The sequence below is a fragment of the Mytilus trossulus genome, chromosome 11 (genome assembly GCF_036588685.1).
Source record: "Mytilus trossulus isolate FHL-02 chromosome 11, PNRI_Mtr1.1.1.hap1, whole genome shotgun sequence".
Taxonomy (NCBI): domain Eukaryota; kingdom Metazoa; phylum Mollusca; class Bivalvia; order Mytilida; family Mytilidae; genus Mytilus; species Mytilus trossulus.
The window spans coordinates 59,610,497-59,635,417 of NC_086383.1; the positions used below are offsets into that span (position 1 = coordinate 59,610,497).

Consider the following 24,921-nt stretch of genomic DNA (forward strand, 5'->3'; position numbering starts at 1 on the left):
TTTTTAAGACAATTTATGAAATATTTGCCACTGGAAGTTAAGCCAGAATCAATCAATCAATCAATCAAGCATAGAGTTGTGTTATTGCTATTCTCATTATTGGTGTTAAAGTCTAAACAACTATAATCAGAAGGAAATTTTAGAAGAAAAAAAAACATTTGTTCGAGATGATTTCGTTACAAATATTATAAAAATACAATACGTCTTTATTATGGCTTTTTAATATTGTAGAAATACAAACATTAATTTTGTTCGAGATGATTTCGTTACAAAGAATATAAAAACCTTACAAGACGTATTTGTAAAAGGCTTTTGAAACGGAGATTTTAAAACTTTAACAAAATTAAAGAGATCAAGGCAGAACTATAAAATATTGAAATCCGACTCCATTTTCCTTGTTCGTTGTCTAAACTATATCTTTTACGACTTTCGATGACAATGACCTGAAATCTCAAGTTCAATTTATTGACCTTCACCTCAGACTTACATTTGTAAGAATGAAATTTATTGACATTTCAATAACATTGACCCATTGAACTTATTATGGAATACGATATTCCCATGCTTGTAATTCCTATCATGATGTCCTTAATATAAGATTGTTGATCACAAGGAAGCTTTTAAACTTAAGTGTTCCAAATGGTGAAGTTGAAATTATCTCTTCGTAAATTTTACGGACGCCAACACGAGTTGGTTGACCGTTACGGAATATCCGTTTCACAGATGATATCGGATTTGTTCCTAATGTCGCAACTGCAACCCCATTCCTTTTCCACGAAGTTGACCTTCCGAATTTAGACTATTTGCCGGGTTTAATAACATAAGCAACACGACGAGTGCCACATGTAGAGCAGGATCTGCATACCATTCCGGATCATGTAAGTTCAACCCAGTTTTTTGTGGGGTTCGTGTTGCTTAGTCTTTAGTTTTCTATGTTGTGACTTGTGTACTATCGTTTGTTTGTCGTTTTTAGCTATGGCATTGTCAGTTTATTTTCGTTCCGTGAGTTTGAATGTCCCTCTGGTATCTTTCTCCCCTCTTTAATGACCTCATGCATTTCTTAAGGTTTAAGTATTGATCTCACTGGGATATTGCAGTCAGCAGTCCTCAGTTGAATCAGTTACTTAATACTTAAGGACCGGTAAGGGCCGATTTTGGCCTCAAATTATTGGATTATCTAACGAAAGTTTTTGGACACTTTTTAAACACTCAATATTATGAATGAACACGAATGCGGGCACTTTCATTTTAGACGGAAACCGTCTAAAAATTAACCAAAATGCTATCATTTTGAAGATTTCAGTAATTTAGCATGACTTAATGATGCTAGAACGCGATTTTTGTGCATTGTTTTGTCAAAAACAGCTCATATTTATGTAGCAGAAGCATTTTACTTTCCAAAGTTTAGCTTAAAGATTACATTTTCACAATTTTCTAAAACTGCTATATTTTGGGGCCAAGAAGGGGTCTTACTGAACCTACTCCTTTTCTAGAGGATTTTATGTTATTTTTAAGATCAACTGTATCCATTCGGATGCATACTGATTTGCACTTTATCGGTTTGCTCAGTAGGTATAATGAGACTGATATCTGGGTAACAAATGCAATTGCTATACTGCAACTCTGAATTCCAAAATTATATCATTCTTATTCGTATGATATATGCACTTTCGATTATATCTAGAGAGTGGAAAGCACACTACCTTGAGTTTGTAATAATAACTGTTGGATGCCAACAACGTTTTTTTTTACATAAATGTGTTTAGTTCCGAAGCATTCAGAAGTAATTAGAACTTAAATTGTAATCTTCGGAAAGCGAGTTACATGTAACATCGTTGTTTCAACTGCAGGTGGAAGAAAGGTCCGCTGATGTAGGCCCTGAGGTAACCGGTGCCCTTGCATACAGCAGCGGACCTATCTTCCACCTGCGTTTCAACGAACGTCTGTGCCAATCCATGAAACCAATTAGAGTTATCTCTCTTTCTTCAATTTCATCTTTATCCTTGTGATAATCTCTATGATTCGAGCATTTGACAAAACATAAACAAACATTGTAAATTTTGATATTTTAGTAATTATTAGAGTTTATAGCAGAGAATGATGAATAAATTATAATAGTGCGTGCTTATTTACAATAATCAGTTACTTCAAATGCACACCTATACCATTAAATAACCGATAAGATGCAATGAGATGGAATATTCTTAGAGTTTTCTTTTCTTGTACGTTTAATAAATCCACTTACCATGTAAAATACTTGTCTATTTATTTTTTTATTGTCAGGCTTTTATTTTATCTTTATTACCGTAATTACTGAACTCTGTTTATACACATTAAAATTCGAAGCGCAGTGGCTGCTCTTAGGGGAGGGGTCCGTTGTTTGGAACCCCCCCTTTTTTTAATGATCAATGCATTTCAAAGGGGACATAGTTGTAACCCACCAATATCCTGGGTTGGGTACCCCTCTTAACAATAGCTGGATCCGCCCCTGAGGCGAAAGAGTTTATAATTATGAAGCATGTGGAAAGGACATAGGCTTCATTGTATCGTAATTTCACAAAATTTAATTTAAAATTATACAATGGCAAAAGTTGGCAACACAATTTATCTTACTCGAATAATGCAGGCCCTCCCCATAAACGACTCTCCCACTCACTAGGTTCGAATGTGACCATCGTAGATCTGCGAATTATATTACTCAATTTATTTCACTTGACTGGGCGGAGTTTAACCGGTTCGCTCATAATAAACCAGTCCATCTATAGATAGGTATTTTAGAATAAACTCATCAATGAAGTGTCCAGTCATTATTTTGTAAATTCATTTGATGACACTGATAGGTGATTAGAAATCAGTTATAGTTATAACGGCAATCATCCTTATCACACACATCTTCAAATAGACTGTCCTTAGGCTTATGCAAATTAAAACGTAAGCTCCGCCCGATCAGTTGAAATAACATTGGTAATAACGACCTATGAAATATCTTAAATTAGCATTGAAACTTAAAATACAAATAAGTTGCTTACTATGTGACACTCAGGCGGGAAGATTTTGTATACCTACTTCCATGGAATGTTAAATATGCCAGGAGGAAACATTTTGAAGGTCAAATATGTGTAAAACACAATCTGCACATATGTTTTGTCTTTTTTTTTAGTACTTGGTGTTAAAGACAAATTGTGTATACTAGCAATCATATTATATCTTGAAACATTCGCTGCTTGTTTGATTTGTTATGGAGGTCAAATGTGTTTTTGTCATTTTTTTATATTTGATGTTCCTCACAAATTGTGTGTACTCTGTCTTGAATGTATTTACTGCTTATTCACTTATTACGACACGGGGCCAATTAAGACCTTGACATTTTGAATTATTTAATAAATAAATACCCGTCTATTGTTCAAGACGATATGGTATGTTGATCTCTACGACTTTTGTGTCTTTGTTGTTGTTTTTTTTGTTGTTGTTTCTTCAGCTATTGATTATAAGTAATCTCACACGTGAAGATTATGTAATAAATACCAATTTAAAAATGTTTTAAACCCCTTACCGTTTTGTTTGTATACAAAGCAGGAAACAGCTCATTATAGAAATTATAGAAATAAAGGACATTTTATCTGGTCTTAAATCTAAATATTTTTAATTTAGTGATTAGATTGTTTTTTTTCTGCAATTACATCCCTTTAGTGACACTATTGATCGTCTTTCGAAGTCGTGATTGTAATCACTGCACCGATATAGCTCTGCCATCACGCCTTAAGCCAGACATATAAGTTAACCACGTGTTAAAAATAAACCGGATTGTTTGTGTTATCTTTAACACATGAATATTTATTTCATGGCGTACGTTGTGATTGAAATTTAAACAACACAGGTGTGTTTTGGGAAATTTGAATGAAATTTGTGAAAAAGGAGATCATTTAAATATTATCGACGTAATTAATCAACGATATGTATCGATAACATAACTCGGGGAAAAATCAAAACAGCAAAATGAACACGGTAAGTGATTTAATCTATATGTAGGGCATATATGCTTTGTAACATATATTTATTAATAATGGTAAAAACACGTGTCACATTGTAAACAAATAATATTGATAGATCTAAACTAACACGTGTACAAATAGTTTTAACCGGCTTTTGTCAGTGGTTTTTGCAAGGAATTTTATAAAAACGAGAAAAGTAACAATAATGATATAATATTCTTGGCTCGTATATTTTGTAATTAGTAAAAATAGGGAGGCATAGAGTCAAGATAGTGTTTGTAGCTAAAACAACAGATGCAGACTTGGCATATAAACAAATAATCTCACACAAATAGCCATTTTAATATAAATTGCCTTTGAAGATCATTGAACTATTGAATCCGTACAATCTGACAGTGGGTATATTCACTAAATAAATGTGTCAATTGTGTTGATTTATGCCTTTAACCCCATTGGGGTATAATTAAATGTGCATTTATTCATTAAACAGTTTAATCTAATGTTTCAATGCAATTAATGCTCTTTTATATTTTATTATAATTAAAATATTTGGCACAGTTGTGTCTCGTTTTGCTTACTGGTAAATTAAATCAGTTTGTCATTTTAAATACTCAATTTGAAAATATACAATCAAACATCATGTTGACATGATCGAGAACATATATATTGTTGATATACTGTCCCCAGATCATAGTCATGATATATACAAAGTAGAATCAATATTGTTTAAAAATTAAAAAAAAAATAAAAATTTTGTTCGTGTTATTAATTCATTACACAGATTATAGGCAATCAGTTACTGTATATAGGTAAACAATCATTTGAAATGTGTTACCCTAACACAACACGCATATGAATTCACGACGCAAATATCTCACTTACTTTATATTAAATACATTTAAATCTTATCAAAATCTTTCTTAATAGTGTTTATTATTGATTTAAGAACTTATAAATCCCACAAACGTTAATTCAAACACTCATAATCGCATTTCCGTTGACAGTATTATATTACGTATAGGTGTACTGAAAATTTGACATTGAGAGCATTATATTACGTATACATGGTATAGGTGTACTGAAAAATTGACATATTAAAAACACGATCCACATACACAATAAAGGAATATCAATATTTTGGTGTGATTCTGTCTGTTTTATACACACGCGTATGTGAAGGTGGCACGGTAGTATTTGCATTCCAGAATTTAGATTGCTCTTTTGTGTACCCTACTTAGGTTAATGTATCTAAACAGTGTGATTGGACAAAAAATACAGTATCAACCGAACATACTTTCCCAAACTGAGGGATGAATCAGGTGTAGAAAAATATGAAATAATTTTACATACAGATGAAAATGAATTTTTGAGAATTTTTTTTAATTTTGTATTCACTGCACCATAAAAGGCCTAACAACACTAGTGGCCTTAGGTATTTAAATATAGCAAAAAAAGTAAACGGTCATGATACATATTCAAATTCATTTCTAAATAGTAAAATGAAAGTACTTCAGTTAACTGTAAATGTAGAATTTTTTGCAGTGTTAGAAAGTGGTGAAAATTCTAAAAAGGCTATCATTATCCCTATGGGCCAGGAAATACTACCGTGCCACCTGAAAAGGGACACAAATAGGAGCATATACATACTAAAGACACGAAGAGGACAACCATTTGATTTTATGAGAGGAAGGGACACAACGTTTCTGACTTCATTTTGATCTCTTACCAGACCAGGATGTCTTACTGGCAACCCAAACGTCCCGAACATCCTCATACCAAAATATCTAAACTGTGGCGGATTTATACCCCCTCATGACAGATATTAATATGCCTACTGTTATGTGAAAACTAAAAAAAAACCAGGAATTTATGTTTCAACTTCGACGGTACGTGACATGTATGATGGGCAATCTTGGGCCTTTAGTTTGTAAAATCATGGACCTCCACTGGTGTAGGACTTGTCTTTCAGCCTATACCATATGCATTTGTAGATGGCCTCGTATATTAAAAACTATGAATCCTTAATAACTCTGTTATTCAGTCTGGAATTTTATGGCAACTGACACATTTAATAACAATGACATTGTTTTCCAGTTCAAATGCACTGCAATATAATATATTCTACTAGTATTACAAAATTAACGCGCGAATGTAATATAAACAATTTTGCAGTTTATAAAATAGGAAATATAATATTGGTAAATAAAGTGTAACATTATCACTAAAACGTAGGCCTACATACACACGAACAGTTGAGATCTATATTATCTACATTGTTTAGATGTTGCGCAGCTTATTACAGCGTTTCAATATGTATGGTTTACATTCTTGTCAAATTCAAATTTAAATTCCAAATGTATTGTGTTTGTTCTGAAATAAAGTACATGCAAACAAATAAAACATGCTAAATAAAAAAAAATGAAAGGTAACAAAGAATATTACTTCATTTCCAATTATGTTTTTATCGTGTCTATATGACATAGAAACTGGATTAATTAACATGAAGTTGTATGGACAGGTTTAAAAAAAGGATTGTCTGGATTTGAGGGGGCTTTCATTTCTTCTCCATCATGTCTATGCTTTATTTGTTGGGTCCATTATTCGCTATTTATTTATATATTAGCACCCCAATATTCTCCATTCTTTTTTCAGTCCGTTTTTTTTCTATTCTTGGATTTTGTGTTTTCACAAAATTCTCCATGTTTTACCATACTAATAATTTTCTAGTCTATAAACCCCACCCACACCCTCAAACGAGTTATCTAACATGGAGTCACATTGATGTTACTATGTAATTGTCCACTATTACATGTAGTAAACATATCGTTGACATATTCCGGCATACAAGACGTAAAATACTAAGATGTCTTCCTCCTCTCCCTCCCTCTTGGGATTTCTTCCTCCTCTCCCTCTCTCTTGGAAATTCTGTTCTTCCTCCTCTCCCTTTCTTTTGGATTTCTTCTTCCTCTCCCTCTTTCTATAGGGATTAATCTTCCCACCTCTTGCGATTCTTCCCCTCTCCCTCCCTCTTGAGATTTCTTCCTCCTCTCTCTCCTTCTAGGGATTTCTTCTTCCACTCCCTCCCTCTTAGGATTTCTTCTTCCTCTCCCTCCCTCTTAGGATTTCTTCTACCTCTCCCTCCCTCTTATGATTTCTTCTTCCTCTCCCTCCCTTTTAGGATTTCTTCCTGGTTGAATATTATGTTTTATTTTTCAGATCTGTTGTGTTAAGGGATGAAATTTTCGAAGTATTCGAATAATTGAAATTTTTCATGTAAAACGTATAAATCGAGTCTATATATACGGGTTTTCATCTGATTTAAATTCAAATAAAAAATATCCGGTATCTAGCCCTTCAATAATAATAATGATGATAATAAAAATAACAATCCCGGGAAATGATGCAAACCAAATCGCATACAGTTTGAAGTGGTATAAGAAGGATTTGACCCATTAATACTGATTAATCGCTCTAAGGACATTGCCTTTCGCTCAAGAAATTTGCGTCCATCATTAGACAACGGCAACAGAAGCAGGAAAATAATTTATTTTCGAACTTGTCGTTCTGCATGCAACTTACAAGAGTTCTTCCCAATCATTGGAGTATCAATATCACATGCCATGCATGGAATGATTTGGGTTGCGTTCAATGTCGTAGCGGCTACTGAACGAGTAGCTAGCCTAGCTGCTATCAATATCTAGGTAGCAGCTTGGCTAGCTACACATTCAATAGTCATAAATCTACGTAGCCCTATGTAGCCGCTACGATATTGAACGCAGCCCTGATCTGATGCCAGGGGAACAAATAAAGGGTCGCGTTCAATATCGTAGCAGCTACATTTTGTACATAATGCTAAGTAGTGCTTCGTAGATTTTGTCTGCTAAACGATTAGCTAGCCTAGCTGCTATCAATATCTATGTTGCAGCTAGCCTAGCTACATTGTAAATAGCCATAATCTACGTAGTACTACATAGCCCCCACGATATTGAACCGCCGCAACCAAGTTGCCAGGGCTAAGTTCAATATCGTAGCAGCTACGTAGCGGTTACGTTGATGCTATCAATATCTATGTAGCAGCTAGGCTAGTACGGTGACCTATAGTTGTTAATGTTTGTGTCATTTTGGTCTTTTGTGGATAGTTGTCTCATTGGCAATCATACCGCATCTTCTTTTTTTATATTAGCTACACGTTCAATAGTCAAATCTACGTAGCACTTCGTATAGCCCCCACGATATTGAACCGCCGCAACCCAGATGCCAGACAGACTACTACATCGATATCACCTGACTTGGACAGATATTATGCCAAAGGAGCCTACATGCTGAATCACGTCAAAATAAAACCTCATACACATGTACGTTCGTTGTTTAAACGACATAGTCCAAGGTTAACACAGCTTTGATAAGATGGTATTGTTTGAACGGCGGGGTCGAAGGGTTAAAACGTTCTGTTTAAACTGATACTTTCTTATCCTATTTCCTCATTGAAATATTTAGATGTCACGGTTTGCTATCTGTGTCCACCTTTCAAACATGGATGTATGACGGATAAAAATAGTACAACCGACTTTAAACAATGACATATATGCACCGCCGTATATTATATGTTATTTGGTTCATCAAAACTTAGATAGGATTTGACGGAGTTCAAATATACAGTGACACCTGACTATAAATCGAATCCTGCATAAACCGAAAACCTGTATAAACCCAACATGATCTCAAGCACCGTCATATCAAATTGTATATGCGTTGTGACCCTGATAAAACCGAACATTGGCCAAAACCGAACACAATCTAAAGTCCCGTAGAGGTTCGGTTTAAACAGGTTTAACTGTATATTAATAAAAATGAGAATGGAAATGGGGAATATTTAAATAAAGGCAACAGTAGTATACCGCTGTTCAAAACTCGTAAAAAAAGAGACAACAATCCGACCAAAGAGCAGATAACAACAGAAGGCCAACAATGAGTCTTTAACACAGCGAGAAAATCCCTCACCCCGAGGTGGGACTCAGCTGCATCCCAAATAAAAATGTATACTAGTGAAAATGGACGTCATACTAAACTCCAAACAAAAAACTGAACTAAAATTGAAAAATATTAGTATACAAGACTAACAAAGGACGGAGGCTCCTGACTTGGGACAGGCGCAACCGTGCGGCGCGGTTATGTTGTGTCTTCTGTACTATTATTTGTCTGTTTGTCTTTTTATCTTTTAACTTTCGAGTTGTCAGTTTATTTTCAATCTATGAGTATTTGGCTTTATAACTATTTTGATCTTAGCGTCACTGATGAGTCTTGTGTAGACGAAACGCGCGTCTGGCGTATTAAATTATAAACCTGACACCTTAATTTGATAACTATTTATATTTGTATCAAACATGCTTGATCTGTTCAGATGGAAATGCCTGAAATGTACTTACATTTTGCAATGTCCAAAAAACATATCCGATGGTTTTCAACATGTATAGAGTAAAGTAAGTAAAACAAAATGAGACCCCCCCCCCCCCCCCCCCCCCCCGACCCCCACCCCCCCTGACAGGAGGATTTATTGTCGGTTGTTTATAATTACTTTTATTTGTAACATGTAAAATCAAAATGAGTTTTTGTCCGATTTTTCTGGGGGAGGAGGATTAATTGTATTGCATATATATATATTGTGCATTGACTATTTATATTCACTTTAATTTGTAAGTAAATTTATTTAAAACTCTTGCTGCATTAATATATAGGTATATATATTACCTCAATGAGTATATAACAGTGAAGGATTTGGCAGGACGTCCATTATAACTGAACTAGTATACATATTTGTTGAGGGACCAGCTGAAGGACGCCTTCGACTGCGGGAGTTCTTCGCCGCGTGCATTGACGACCCGTTGGTGACCATCGGCTATTGTCTGCTCTATCGTCGGGTTGTTGTCTTTGACACATTGCCCATTTCCATTTTCAATTTATGTCCAACACCATAATATTTTGATTTTTATGAGAACATAATAAACTTTTAAGTACTTATATAACGGTCGGTAAAACTTACATAAACCTAGCGAGATTGTTCATCATCAGAACATGATACTCTTTTATGTAATGTTTAAAAGTCATAAATCAAAAGTCAAGGTCACATAACATTTGATCCTCGCTGATCTCTTGTTGACTTTTACATCACACTTCGCTTTAATACAAGGCCTTTGATTCGGTTTAAGGTCATTAAAGTTGTAAACTTTTACACATTTATCACACTACTTATGGAGATGAAGTGCGATGTCCGCTGAATATTTTCCAATTGAAGTTTAAGCCCATTAGTAACAGAAGGGAGGCTTTGGAGGGTCTGGATCGGGTCCTTATATCTGTACTCATTAATTCATGAGATAATTTCTTCGGTTCTATATTTGTTTACCGATTATAATCGCCTCTATATATTTTGACGCCCCATCACTCTGTATTCGGTTTGCGCCATTTTATCTTGATTCTTTATTTTTTGTCCAATATCATGAATATTCTCTGAACTTTTCATTCTGTATCCATTGTCCAGACCTTCATATAGGGTGGAACCACACCAGACAACAACTTCATGATACCTATCTTCATTTTTATCAAAGGAACGGCACCTTTATACTAATTTTAAGAATATATCTGTTTGCTGAAAGGTCTTCAGTCATCATGAAGCTTATTATAGGTGGACGTAAGAAATTCTTTGCTTCGTATTTGCCACTTGACTATTTCGTATTTGCCACTTGACTATATATTTTTAAAATATACATTTTGAAAATAAAAAAATCGTTACAAATGTTCTTTTCCATAGAAAATAATTAAACAAAAATTATTGCAGCAATACTAATTAGACTCTCGGTAGGCAGTATACTAGGAGTGTGTAGTTTCGTTTCCATTTTTCGATAATACCAAGATTTTTATTTATTTGTAGATATCATAAACTGCAATAAAAGGCAAACACGCATTGTGCATATTACACAATGGTTTAAAGCGAAGCATTATACATATACTAGTAGTTAGTTTTGTAATGAGTACAATTGAACTTAACTGTCCTTTAATTGAACCTTAAATATTTACGAAATTGATCTTAACCAAATACTTATATAGTGATAGGCATCTCGAACATTTCTATTGGTACATTTGCTGCACACTCGGTTGTACCTTAATTACTATATGTTGTCACCTTCCACATTCTGGAGCACTCTATGCTTTGGTAAGTAATGCCATAAATATTTAGCGATGTTATTTAGAAAAGAAGCCAAATCGATTGGACTTGATTTTTACAAAGTGAGATCACACCTTTCATTTTTTTTCTTTTTTTCTATAGTTTTCTGTTAAAAACAAATATGTTATTCATACCTCTATTTCTCTTTCTGTACACATTTAGATATATGGTGTATTGACAATTGAATAAAAAGTGAAATTCATTCCCGACTGATCTGTAACGTGCAATATCTCCCTATAGAAATGTTTGTCCATCGGCCAGTTTCAATCGTCCAAACATCGCAATAAAGTTATATTATTCTATTCAACATTTTAAAAGAATTCATGCAAGTATTTTTCAAAACCTAAATAAATTATTTTGTACAAGGAGTAAAATTGGCCTCTATAGATGAAATGCCTATCTCGCAATTTCATTTCTGAATAAATCGATCACAAAGAATTTGCCGAATGAAATTTTGAGTATCTAAAGTTGTCAAAGGGCACTGACTCTGCAGAACATAGCTTAATTAACACTATATTATCTACATTTGACTTAATCGTTTAAAATCATATAATTTTAGATTACACATATTATACTACAGTTGATGCATCATACACCATCAATAATAGTCACGGGCGTGGGTGGGGGTAAAGTGTAGTAACACTTTCAGAAAATGTTTTGTAGATATAAATTTGGAATAAAATCTTAATTGCTGCTTCTATTTTTCTGTCCCAAATTGATTCCCCCTCAGTGCTTTTGTAAGGCAATATGATTCGCTGTACTTTCTTTTTCCTTTTCTGTCTTCATCGCCAAAATCCGAACTTTATGCTAATAATTACTAATACTTGACACTTCAATATATATAATCTTTTTTTAACAGCTGGTAAAGTTTAAAAATGAAATTTTTCTTGCTATTATATTTAGGCGTTTCAAAACACAAGCAACATTAACCTTAAGAATCCAGTAACGAATATTTGTATAATCAACATAGAGAGGAAACGCATATCAGGTTCAATTACAGTAGTGTGCGAAAATATTTAAAACATAAACTGTCACAAAATAGTTAACACATGTTTCAAAAATAAAATAACAAAAATACCGGAATCCTAGTAAAATTCAGAATGAAAAGTCCATTATCAAATGGCAAAATAAAAAGCTCAAGCACATCAACAAATGGAGAACAACTGTCACATTCGTGCCTTAGTACAGCAATTTCCTTAGTTATGTAGAAAATCACAAATGGAAGTTTTTAACGACCTTGACTGGCTATACAGCCCTTGCACGTTCGGTTGTAGAAAATGATGGATTAAACCTGCTTTTATACATATCTGAACTCCTCAGTTGAATGTATGTGATCGTTGCATAACATTCCATAATATTGAAAACAATTTTCTGATTATGAAACAATAATACTGAAACACTCCCCCTTTTTGTTAGCTTTAAATAATAATAACATGCAAAGTTCGATTTTGTCTATTAATGACTTTTATTAAAGATCTAGTCATCATTAATTCAACTTTACAGCCAAGGTCGTACTGTGACGTATAGCTGCTTACTTCTACCTCATTTGGTTTCTGGTGTAGAGTTGTCTCATTGGCAATCATACCTCATCTTCTTATTTTTATACCAAATGATCAGCGAGTTGATCTAATGCATAAACGTATCGACTAAACCCTGGTTATGACTGAAGACAAGCACTTTGAAAATCGTCGAGGTTTAAATCTGGGAGATATTTCCTATGAAGTAGGTTGTTAGGCGTAATCATACGTAAATTCACTGGTAATGCTCAAATGAACCATGACACATGGCCGAATATTTGTCGCTAATGACTTTTACAAAATCTCATTTTCTTCTTTACCTTCGCTTGTGATTTTCTGTTCAAATCATCATTTATTCAAATCATGTTGATTTCAATCAATTGATCTTTTCTAAAAATTGCTTATTGGTATACTTTTATTATTAGTTGGTAACAATTTTATTTATGAGAAGACTGTCTAATTTCTGCCATCAGTTCGTGAGAACTAAACTATCGTACCATATATGGTTTGACTGCATGCATTCGTCTCAATTCGGCCAATTCCGTAACCCCAACTAACTATAGACGGAGAGTAGCGGATTCGACCGAGAATTGCCGAATGGATTTGACTGGTTAATATTTTCCCATCATGATGAGACAAATGCATTGTATATATACGCAAGACATTGGCGGATATTAACTATCGTGTGCCTGCTTCCCGTATCAGCAATGTACCAAGTAAAATAAATAACTTGAATAGAGAAAGCTTCACCATGAAAACTTCTAAAATAATGATTTTTGCGTCCCTAAAACACATTGTTAGCTTCTTAAAATGAAATAATTGCTTCCATATCCGCTTGTAAGCATGATGAACGATACGATCAGTTTAGTCCTCTTCTATTTCTATTTCTATTTCTTGACATTATTTTTTTTGAGAAGTAGAGGATGCACAACTATAACTTCAGATACACAACATATATAGTTTATATAATTGATGGAACATTTAAAGTAGATACATTGCCATGTGAATAAATCCTATAGCTTTTTTTTTATAAAGATGGAATATACCGTTTACTTGTGTGAACATATAGTTGAAACTATATCCCGGAGCACCTGAGCCTGACCCCAATTTTGTGTGGGGTTCGGGTTGCTCAGTCTTCAAGTTTTTCTTTTTAAGTCGGAGTGTTGTAAGTTGTAAGTGTCACGCTCTTTTCGCGTTAAGAACAACAACTCTTTTAGGGGTCCGTAGGTGACTTGTTAGTAAGGCTAAATTTCCCCCTATCAATTATATCCTCATTTCCTGTTGCAGTCTACATTTCTCCGACCTTAATTCCGGACGCCTCTATTACAGAACATACCTATTTTATTTATTGTTATTTTTTCTCAACCTGAATATTAATGAAATATTTGCCACTGGACGTTTAGCAAACAACAATCAACCAATCAATGTATCCATATATTTTATCTAAGCTGTATTTGACAAAACTTTTAGGAGTTTTTTGGTCCTCAATGCTCTTCAACTTCGTACTTTTTCGGGGGCTTTTTTTAAACGTAATGTTGAATCTAGCATTGCTGAAGTTTATTTGTTTATTCAGCTAAAAGGAAACAGTTTAGTTGGTCTACTTGTTCCGTGATTGAACCTGGATATATACACCATTTAATTTTCATATACAACAAATGTTGTTGACCCTCTTGTAGCTAGTTCCACACGATAAGAAAATTAAAGCTATTCATTACCAAGAATTGATTTAGCACTTAAATTAATATATGCTTTATACGTAAGAATGTTCAAACTGATCTATTTCCTCCCAGGGCGTTGGCAATTAAACTAGCTATTTCAGACATACTGAGACTTGTTACATGCATTGGGTCAATACAATCGCTTTCTTGTTTTGACCTTTATTAATGAAAGGTATGTTGACAGTTTCTTCCTATTGCAATAATCCGACTTGAGAGCTTTTATTTAGAACCATGTGGATTGAAAGTTTACCGTATGCACAAAAAAAAAGACACATCAAAGAGCATACATGAATAATAAATCAATTTAGTCCACACCCGAGTGCACCCAGGGGTACATGTATACACATTGAATTCAGTTTCGCAGTCGGAGGGTTACAATTCTAGATTCCTTTCAAATTAAGAGGGACGAAAGATACTAGAGGGACAGTCAAACTCATAAATCGAAAATAAACTGACAACGCCATGGCTAAAAATGAAAAAGAAAAACATTAAGCGACGCAAGATGTATAAATACGCAGCCACGTTTGGTTAAAATTGGGACATGATAAAAAACGATTGTTTCATGCAGTGAAAAGGCCCAGCTCTCCGAAAAATCACAAACCCTTGCTTCAACTTCGGTCCGTAGATGATCTGTTGTGAGACTAACATTATTGATCATTGTTGATATTAAAATAATATTATCTGGAAAATTGATTGACCCTTGGTTATCAGTCGTAATTGGAGAATTCATTCTCACTGAACTAGTATATGTTTGTTTAGGGGCCAGCTGAAGGACGTCTCCGGGTGCGGGAATTTCTCGCTACATTAAAGACCTGTTGGTGACCTTCTGCTGTTGTTTTTTTCTTTGGTCGGGTTGTTGTCTCTTTGACACATTCCCCATTTCCATTCTCAATTTTAAAACTAGTGTTATCCTTGATTGCGATTCCGGACAAGTTGAAATTTGTTTTCGTATAAGAAACACAGACACATACCTCATCTTGGCATTCGTACCTCATCTTCTTATCTATTTAATAGAAATGTTACAATTTCCAACAGTTTTCAAACTTACTTTTGTATTTGTGTAGGCGTATTTTATGTTTGTAAATAAAGAAACAAACAATTATATAAATTATCTACTATACAGTAACAGGTATTGGAGTTATTATGTGTACAAAATTAAACATACTTTTCTCTGAATATAGGTTATTGATAAGTGATTTTGAAGCATATGCTGTTTTTTCAATTTGTATTTCATTCAATTTGTTGTGGAACCCCAGTATCCAATGCATGTTTTACAAATATCACTGTGATATGGACGCAGTGTATACACAGATCAGGACTATACAAAAGACAATCGAAATCCAAAATCACGCTCAAGTATTAAGGTTGTTTACTTGTCAAACTTTCCAAATTCCTTTGGTTTTATTCATTCGAATGCCTGGAAAAATTTTGCCCATTGACACCCATTTTTTCTTTTTATAAATCTTTTGCATGTATAATTATAAGACATTTCTAAAAGACTTATAAAATTTTATAGATTTTGAGAATTTTAAACTTGTCAATGATAAAGCAATGAAAAATCATACGAGAACATTTTCCCGCTAAAATTTCAATGGCTAATATCTCCAAAACAAGCACAATGTCCTTTATATATTTTTTGCTTTTTTGACCCTATCAATATATAATATTTTTAAGGAAAGTTATTTATTTTAAGACTGAGTAGCGAACTTCCTTACGTTTTAACTATGCTAAATATTTAAAACATAATTGACATGATTTATAAACTTGTATACAGCCGTGAAGCAATAGTCATTTCAGCCTATTTATAACAGACCATAATAGGAACAGTTCTTGGAAAATGTTTATAGGAGTGGTTCCGCGATAGATTGATCTGAACATTGTTTTGCTAATGTTTTGTCTATGTCAATATAGTTATTGTTTGTTTGTTTGTCACGTACATGTAACTGTTTACAAATATGGACAACATAAACAATTCAATTATTCATTTAAAATGTAATAAGTATTGCTTCATTTGTCTTTTTCATTTGTACCTTAATTTGTAGTTTTTAAGGGAAATGTTGATTAGCTGTTTAACAGGTTGAATTATCCATTTTAATTGATTTATCTTACAAATTGTAAAGGAAAAAAGAGGGAATAGAAATGATACATTTTTTTTTCACGATTGTAAGACCAATCCTTTGACATTAGTGTTGATCGCATTAACCCCACTGAAATTGAAATAACAAATACCACACTTTCAGCTTCATACATATCTTTTCTTGCATCTGCAAACTATAGGTATAAAGGTCTGTCTAGAACTGAACTTTTTGAAATACGGGATGATTTGAATTTCCATAATCTAAAGCATTGGTTGAGGTTTAGAAATGTGTAATTCACGAACTCTCCTATCCGACAGTAAAACATCTGCTAAAGAGGAGTGCATCTTTGTATGTCGGATGCAAATATACCAAAGCATCTCCGAAGAGAAGGGTGGTGTAAGTCTGATGTAATGATGTTTGCAAGGCACAACATCCCCATGCAAACAACCTATTAAGGGTTAATTAGATGCCCTGTGCAAGACTATGTACAACTATCAATACCCTTATTTTTTAGTTGGTATTCCTACTCCTTTTCAAATGTTTACGGTTTGATAGTTCCTGGTGAAGAATAAATCAGAAAGTACTAGTAGACAGAATAGCACTTCGAACGCACGAAATTTATATTTTCATTTTAATCAGGATCTTGTTTAATCTATCGTTTTTCGCGTATGGAAACGACTAATTAAAACATGACATTCATTTTTTGTTTCAGACTAAAAGAGTTCCAGATGATGGGTGTTATGGTGAGGACATCGACGATCCAATCGTAGAACTTCTTCCATTAACTGCGGGATACGACATTTCACCTGACAGCATGCAAGAGGAAAATACCAAACAAAATGGCGTTGGTTTGGACAAATTGGAAGAAGCCTATTTAGAGCGACCAGAAAGTGAAAGAAGTTCATCCTTATCCGATCCTGATATACGATGTGGATATTTTACATACTCCCCAGACTGGTTACAGTACTGGAACAATCCTAAATCATTGTTATTTTTCCTTTGTTGTCTTTCTATGGTGCAAGGTACGTTGATATTGTTATATAAACATGGTGAAAGTCTTGAAGAGAGTCTCGGTGACCGAGTAATATAAGTAGTTCAACTGATATATCAGTAGACTGCAAACATTGAAGTTGTGAGCTCTAACCTAGCACTTGACAGGTGCGCGTGAATCTTATCTTGTCAGTTATCTTGCCGAAGGTCAGTGTTTTTTTCATGACACTCTAGCGTTCTCTACTAATTAAAGCTGACCGCCAGGAAATGTCCAATTTCGCTGAAATTGGCGTTGTGCACCAATCAATCATGCACTCCAGTATGTCTTACATTTATGGAGTATACAAGTAATTTATTCATAGCAATGTAAGGAAAACTGATGTTTTAATATTGGATTAACGTTTTAGCACTTTTACAATTTTTGAAAAGCACAGTATCAATGTAAAAAAATGGCAATAATACAACTATAAACCCAGACTAAAAGAGTTAAATGTTAGCAACTATAGGTCATTATTACATCTATTAGAACAAACAAAGAAGCAACTTATATAGGCTGTATAAAAATAAACAATAAAACAAACGGAAAAGTAAAGCATTAAGAAATTCACTTACTTTGTCGCTTGTACTTTTTCTTAAAAGCTGTAGATTTTTCTAAATTAGCAATTCATTACATGTTTGGTTCAGAAAAAATAATTATATTTTTGTTACATTTATGACGTTTATATTCTCTCTTGCAGGTTTTGTTGTAAATGGTATTAATAATGTTAACACTTCGACAATCGAGAGAAGATTTGAACTTCCAAGTTCAAGGGTTGGAACAATTTCAAGTGCCTATGACGTTTCAGCTGCCATTTTGGGCATTGTAATAAGCTACTTCGGATCTGGTAGAAACAAGCCCAGATTGATAGCATGTGCAGCAATTGTTATGTCTATTGGTTCTTTCATGATGGCGCTTCCACATTTCACTACGGGGCCTTATCAGTGGGGACAGAACTCCGCTGAAAAATGCAAAGGTTTGATTTTATTAATTAAATATTTGACATATGTCTGAACCTTACCAATTTGTATGGGAGTGTGATGAGAAATGCAAACGATTTGATAGGTTCTGTTTAAACATATAAATTGAACGGGGCTTCACAAAAAAAAAGTGAGGCCAAAGATATCAAAGGAATATTCAAACCTACATGTTCAAATGTCAAAAATTAAACTGAGAACGTTATGGCTTAAAAAAAGGAAAATGGTTAACAGACAAATAATAGTATGAAGAACTCAACTTAGACAACTAAAGACTGTATACATGATCTCAGATGATCCAGAAGGGACGGTAACAGCAATGAGTCTAGCTTAACATATTGATATGTTTCAAACTTTAATCTTTGAATCTATTACGAATTTTATTTAGAAATAAGTAGATTTGATGATTGCCAATGAACAAATTATAAATCAAATATCCTCTAGAGTCCCTATAAAACATTTCTATATAATAAACTGTAGTTTAAACACATAGGTTATGAGTTCGAACCGCGCTGTGTAGATGCGCTCGACTCCTAATATTAATTGGCTTGGATTGTCAGTTTTCGTACTGAAGATTGCTGGTACTCTCCGAGCACTCTGGCTTTCCTCATCAGTAAAAACTGACCGCCCCGAAAAAGCACAACAGTTCTAAAAGTGGTGTTAAACACTACTCAATCAATCAATGTGCATAACTTTTCGGTATGGCTGTCAATGAAACAAGTTTATTCCAGAGCCAAGTGACTTGTATCGAAGCCAAGTTTATATAATTTTTCTTTGGTATATTCTACATAAATCCTTTTATTCTCATATGTTACTTCTATCATTAAAATATTGATGTCATATATAATATAAAAAAGGAAAGAGAAAAACTTTCATAGTTCCTGTATGATACTCCATGAAACACAATGTAATTTGACTATATCTACTTATAAAATAGATTGTTCCTCAGCCTTCGTAAATCATCGTCATCTTTCTTTTGATGTTCGTCGGATCAGGCCTCCTTTTATCGTAATTAGATTTGTCATTTCCGATGGTTTCTTTCTCCAGAAGCTATTTCACTAATTTCCCTTATTGGTTTACATCTGATAGATAATGACATTACTGTCATCATCACTAGATTGAAGTCAATAATGGTCAAGAACAAAACGAAAATTTAGGACGTAGTTTGATAAAATTTGAGAATTTAAGTTGTTAAAATTTAAATTATGAAACGAATACAATGTATAGCATTAATACTTCTTTTTTGGAAATTGAAAGGGAAACATGTTTAAATACTTTTTTCAATCTCAAATGTTAATTTATGTATGCAATCAATCCTATTTTGGCATACATGTGTTTGGGCATTTGGAAAATATAAATGAATTATACATTTCTATCATACATCGTTGACAAATGTAACTACAAACCTTAAGTTCATTACTGCATATAGTATGGCTATCTTTTCCCACAAGGGCCTGCTATAATCACTAGCCAGTCAACACTGAGGTTGTGAGTTCGAACCCCGCTCTTGTGGGTGCACTCGACACCAATCTTAATTGACTATGATTGTCAGTTTTCCTATCGAAGGTCTATGGTTTTCTCTGGGCACTCTGGCTTCCTCCACAAATAACAACTGGCTGCCACGAAATGGTCAAAATGCGGTGCTTAAAAGTGGCGTTAAGACACAAAAAAAAAATCCAAAAAAAAATCAGATCTATTTTCGCCTTAAAACAATCCTTATCAACGACATCGATCGCGAAATCGATGCATTTAAACCTTGATAAATCTAATCAGATTTCATCAGCTTGTAATTATGGTTTCATGGTTCAAATAACAAATATATGAATTAAATTAAATCTTTATAAAATCGTATACATGTCTTGTTTAAAAATATCAAACTATTACACCAACAAAAGAAGTAAAGCAACGTCATCACTTTATTGAAAAAGAGGCCTTAAAAATGTAGCTAGCGAAAAGCGATGAGAATTTCGTTTTTTTGTCAATTATTGAATTTTAAAATAGATTCCCCGAGTGAGTTCAGTATGTAACAAACCTGATCTCGATAGACAATTCACCGTTAAATTCTAACTTGTAATTAGTATTTTTAAAAGCAAATAATGAAAACGTCTGAACATTGATTCAGATTGAGAAGAAAGACATAAAAGTACTAATTACAAATTTCTTCGATTAAATTGCCCGTATTGACATTTGACTCGACAAAATATAGTATTGAAACAAGGAGTGTTCAAAAACTAGATCTTGTTTAAAAAAAAAGCGAATTTGTTCCTATTTTTTGGAAACAATATATCAGATTTCCCGATATTCTCAAAGTTAAAAATCAATTAAATGGAAAAAAGCGTATTCACCTTTCCATTTTCTATTTTCTCATGGATGAAACTATTCTCACACATTATTTTAAGTATGGCCGAACTAAATAAAGTCCTGTATGAAACCTTTCTTTTGAATTGCGCGTCACAACTTCGGAATATGACAGTTGTTTTCCCTTTTCTTACCTTGATTCCTGTAATGAATAGTCAAATTTGTCTGTCTTTTATGGATTTCCACAATGTGAATTTACATTGTAGTAATAGTTCGATATTTTTAATAGTTCTTATTTTATTATCATCATATGTTACCTTTAGCGTATAGAAATTCTTTGACCATGGTATTACAAATGTCATTTCAACTGATCGGGCGGAGCTAGGTTTTAATTTGCATAAGGACAGTCTATTTGAAGATGTGTGTGATAAGGATGATTGCCGTTATAATTATTACTGATTTTTAATCACCTATCAGTGTCATCAAAGGAATTTACAAAAGCATTACTGAACACTCCATTGATGAGTTTATTCTAATACACTTATCTATAGATGGACTGGTTTATTAAGAGCGAACCGGTTAAACTCCGCCCAGTCAAGTGAAATAAATCGAGTAATACTGTCGGCGTTTTTTTCGACTTATGGTTTTGATTGATCTCGTGGTACTATTATCTCCCCCTTTTTGTAATCATATTTATCAAACGATCAAAGATTCCCTCTGTGCTTTTCTATATACTGTATTGCGTATTCTGTAAACGAAATTAGGGACAATAACAATCAAAACCAAGGAGTAAACAAAGACTCACAAAACCAAAGGACATTTACATCAACAGTTAATATCAATAATAATTAAGAAACCTGAGAGTCTTTGCTGACTAAGGTGAACAATCAAACGGTGATTATCATATGATTTTATGATAAATTACGCGTCTGATTTCATCTGTTCACCGATTGCGAAAACAACACAAGATTTAGTGACATTTTATTAAAAAAAAATAATGAATAGGTCATGTTTTTTCATCATCAAAGTAATATTGCTCTTCTAAGGTACCGGTAGAAATATTGTTAAAAGTTTCATAAAAGACATATCTCCCGTCTGACTAGGGTAAGCTGGTACTACATTGTACATTAATGATAATCATAATCATATTCTTGTGACATATTCAAAATTTGAAAATCTTTGAAAAAACTTTGAAAAAGCACTCATACTAAGCCATGATCAGTACAGTTGACACCAACTCAATTACTTAGAATTTTTGTTACTTTCCATTCGTTTTCCATTTTTTATTTTGCCTTTCGGTACATACTTAACGATTTGAATTTTCTGTGGATTTCGGTATTTTTGTTGTTTTGCTTTTTTCTTTGCATATAAGTATAACATTTTATTATTCTCTTTTCAGATCCATCCATAGTACCACAGTGCACAACAAATTCAGATTTACAAAACTATTTATATGTATTTTTATTGGGGCAAGCTTTACATGGAGTAGGTGGTACCACATTGTACATAGTTGGGGTAGCTCTACTTGATGATAGTGTGCCTGCTAGTTCATCGCCTATGTATGTAGGTAAGTCAATGAAGTCTATTTTGTTATACAATAAAAGATGAATTGGACAAAAGATTGTTTTGACAAGTACATTTTATCAATCTGCTTACCCTTTCGGAGCACTTGATATCACCCACAGTTTTTGGCTGGGTTCGTGTTGCTTAGTCTTTTCTTTTCTATGTTGTGTCTTGTGTACTATTTTTTGTGTGTTTGTCTTTTTTTTAGCCATGGCTATGAGTTTGACTGTCCTTCTCGTAATTTTCGCCCCTCCTTTACAAAATACGACTTCCATTTATGACATGTGACACGTGCCTTCAGTCAACTGATTTTAAACTTCCCTGCTTACAGTATATTATATATGTTAGTAGTAACATATCGTATTTATCATACTATGGTGTTAAAATATCATTATTGGTGCGGCACACACGACAATGTTAACGAGATACCGACCTCATTAGATTATGTAACGCATAAGCTTATCTTGCAGTTTTATAAGAATAAAGGCAACGGTAGTATACCGATGTCCATAAACGACTAAAATTAACAATACGAAAGTATAACGATTCCATCATGAATGAGTTGACCGGTCCGATAATTCAGTATCTCGAAAAAGCAATGCAGCTCTCATAACCATTATAGATAAATTATTAATCGTGATTAAACCCAATATGTAACGTAACTTAAGTTTATTGTTCATGAAACATTTTAATAATGTTTGCTTAAGTCAGGCAAGGAAATTATAAATAAGGTACAGTCAGTTTAATTATCTTCTCATGATTAACTATAGAAGCACTATGATATAAGTAGGATAAAAGCTAAAAGTAGAATGTACCAGCTGTGTAACTAATTATTTCTACGTAACGTTCATTGCTCTGAACAAAACCCAATACCTTAACATCCTTTGTGGTTCAGTAAAAGCAAATAAAACATCATACTAAAAATCTTAAAATGTAAAAGATACTGAAGCACCAAACTGACATTTATAAAACCTTAAATTCTCCTGTTGGACACATGGTTTTGAATACAGCAACATAGAAAGGGTAAAAATCTTGAACAATACCAAAACATCCTTTGTGGTTAAAATAAAAGCAAATAAAACATCATACTAAAAATCTTAAAATGACAAAAGGGAGGCATAGAATACCAAATGGACGTGCATAAAACCATAAATGGTTCTGTTGGACTAATGTTGTTGAATGCAGCAACAAAGAAAAAGTAAAAAAAAAGAACAATACCCTAACATCCTTTGTGGTTAAAATAAAAGCAAATAAACATCATACTGAAACTGTTAATGGTAAAATATAAACGAAAAATACCTTATGGACGTTTACAAGACCATACATGGTCCTGTTGGACAAATGTTTTTGTACGCAGCGTAAAAATTTGAAAGCAAGTAATATATTAAAGCAACTACTAACGTATTCCTAAGGCCTAGTATCGGTACTCTTCAGCTTATTGTTACCGTATATAAACTCATCATAGATATCAGGATTAAATTCTGTATTTACGCCAGACGCACGTTTCGTCTAATGCTGCCGTTTCACAGCTTTTTTTGTTGTGATATAATCTGTAGTTATCATGTTTTTAGTAAAACGTTGTCTCATGTATATATTATTTTTTTGATCGTATATGTTATTTTTCGAGAATTTGTCGTTTAAAGGTCATTTCTGTTAAGTTGATCATTATTTCATGATATTTTATCAGAAATATAAATATCATGACATTTGAGTATTGAAAAACGAAATGTTGCCCAGATTGGACATACACAACCTTCAAAATTTAATGTTTTTACCTTACAATTATACTACAAAGATAAACAGTTTCCATTTTTACATGTTTAAGGCATCAAAACAGCCAATTTCGCAGCATATGAGGAAATGGTCATTTATGTGGAGATAAAACAAATTTGTTTTCTAAGCGTACGATAACGGTTTACAGCATATTTTTATGATGTTTATAAATCAATTTTATAACGTTTGCGGAGGAAATTGTAAATTTGAAATAGCTAATTTTATTACTAGCTCGTGATATAATGTAGAATGTAAATGCTTTTAAATGGCTATGTTGTAATGTTGATGTGTCTCATAGGGTTTAAAGTGTTCACTAGTCGTACGCTTGGCATTTATAAATGTTAGTTATGAAAACACCTGTTCAGAAATTCAAAGTCACATGTTTGTTGATTTATACCTAACACATCTTCCTGATAATATATTAAGGCACATTGACAAAGGAAGATCCCGTTTGAATATTGACCAATGGCTTAAATCAGCTGACAACATTCAAAAGAAACAAACATAAATATCAGAAGATGTGGTATCAGCGCCAATGAGCATGATGAGACAACTCTCCATCCAGGTCACGGTCTTTAAAACTGTACCATTACAAGTCAAAGTACGGTCTTTAGAACGAAGCATTGGCTCACAACGAAAAGAAAGCTATACAGGGTGATAAAATGACTAGTGTAAAACCATTTTAACGCGAAACCTCAACACTGTAATCTATTTAAAAACGAGAAAAAGGAAACACTTTTGAACCACAATTAGAAACGA

General features: G+C 33.4%; 1 protein-coding gene across 5 annotated transcripts in view; it reads left to right on the plus strand.

Annotated features, from left to right (window-relative positions):
- Positions 1-24,921, plus strand: part of LOC134691360 (solute carrier organic anion transporter family member 4C1-like) — a 68,523-nt gene that overhangs the window by 29,266 nt on the left and 14,336 nt on the right. For 4 of the 5 annotated variants that reach the window (XM_063551862.1, XM_063551859.1, XM_063551861.1 and 1 more), the window contains 3 exons: positions 17,237-17,546; positions 18,252-18,527; positions 22,226-22,393. In XM_063551862.1, the coding sequence (XP_063407932.1) occupies positions 17,339-17,546; positions 18,252-18,527; positions 22,226-22,393 (652 nt within the window). In that variant the 5' untranslated portion in view covers positions 17,237-17,338. Of the gene's footprint in view, positions 1-3,712; positions 4,006-17,236; positions 17,547-18,251; positions 18,528-22,225; positions 22,394-24,921 lie in introns of those variants that run through there. The other variant, XM_063551858.1, reaches the window with a different exon arrangement.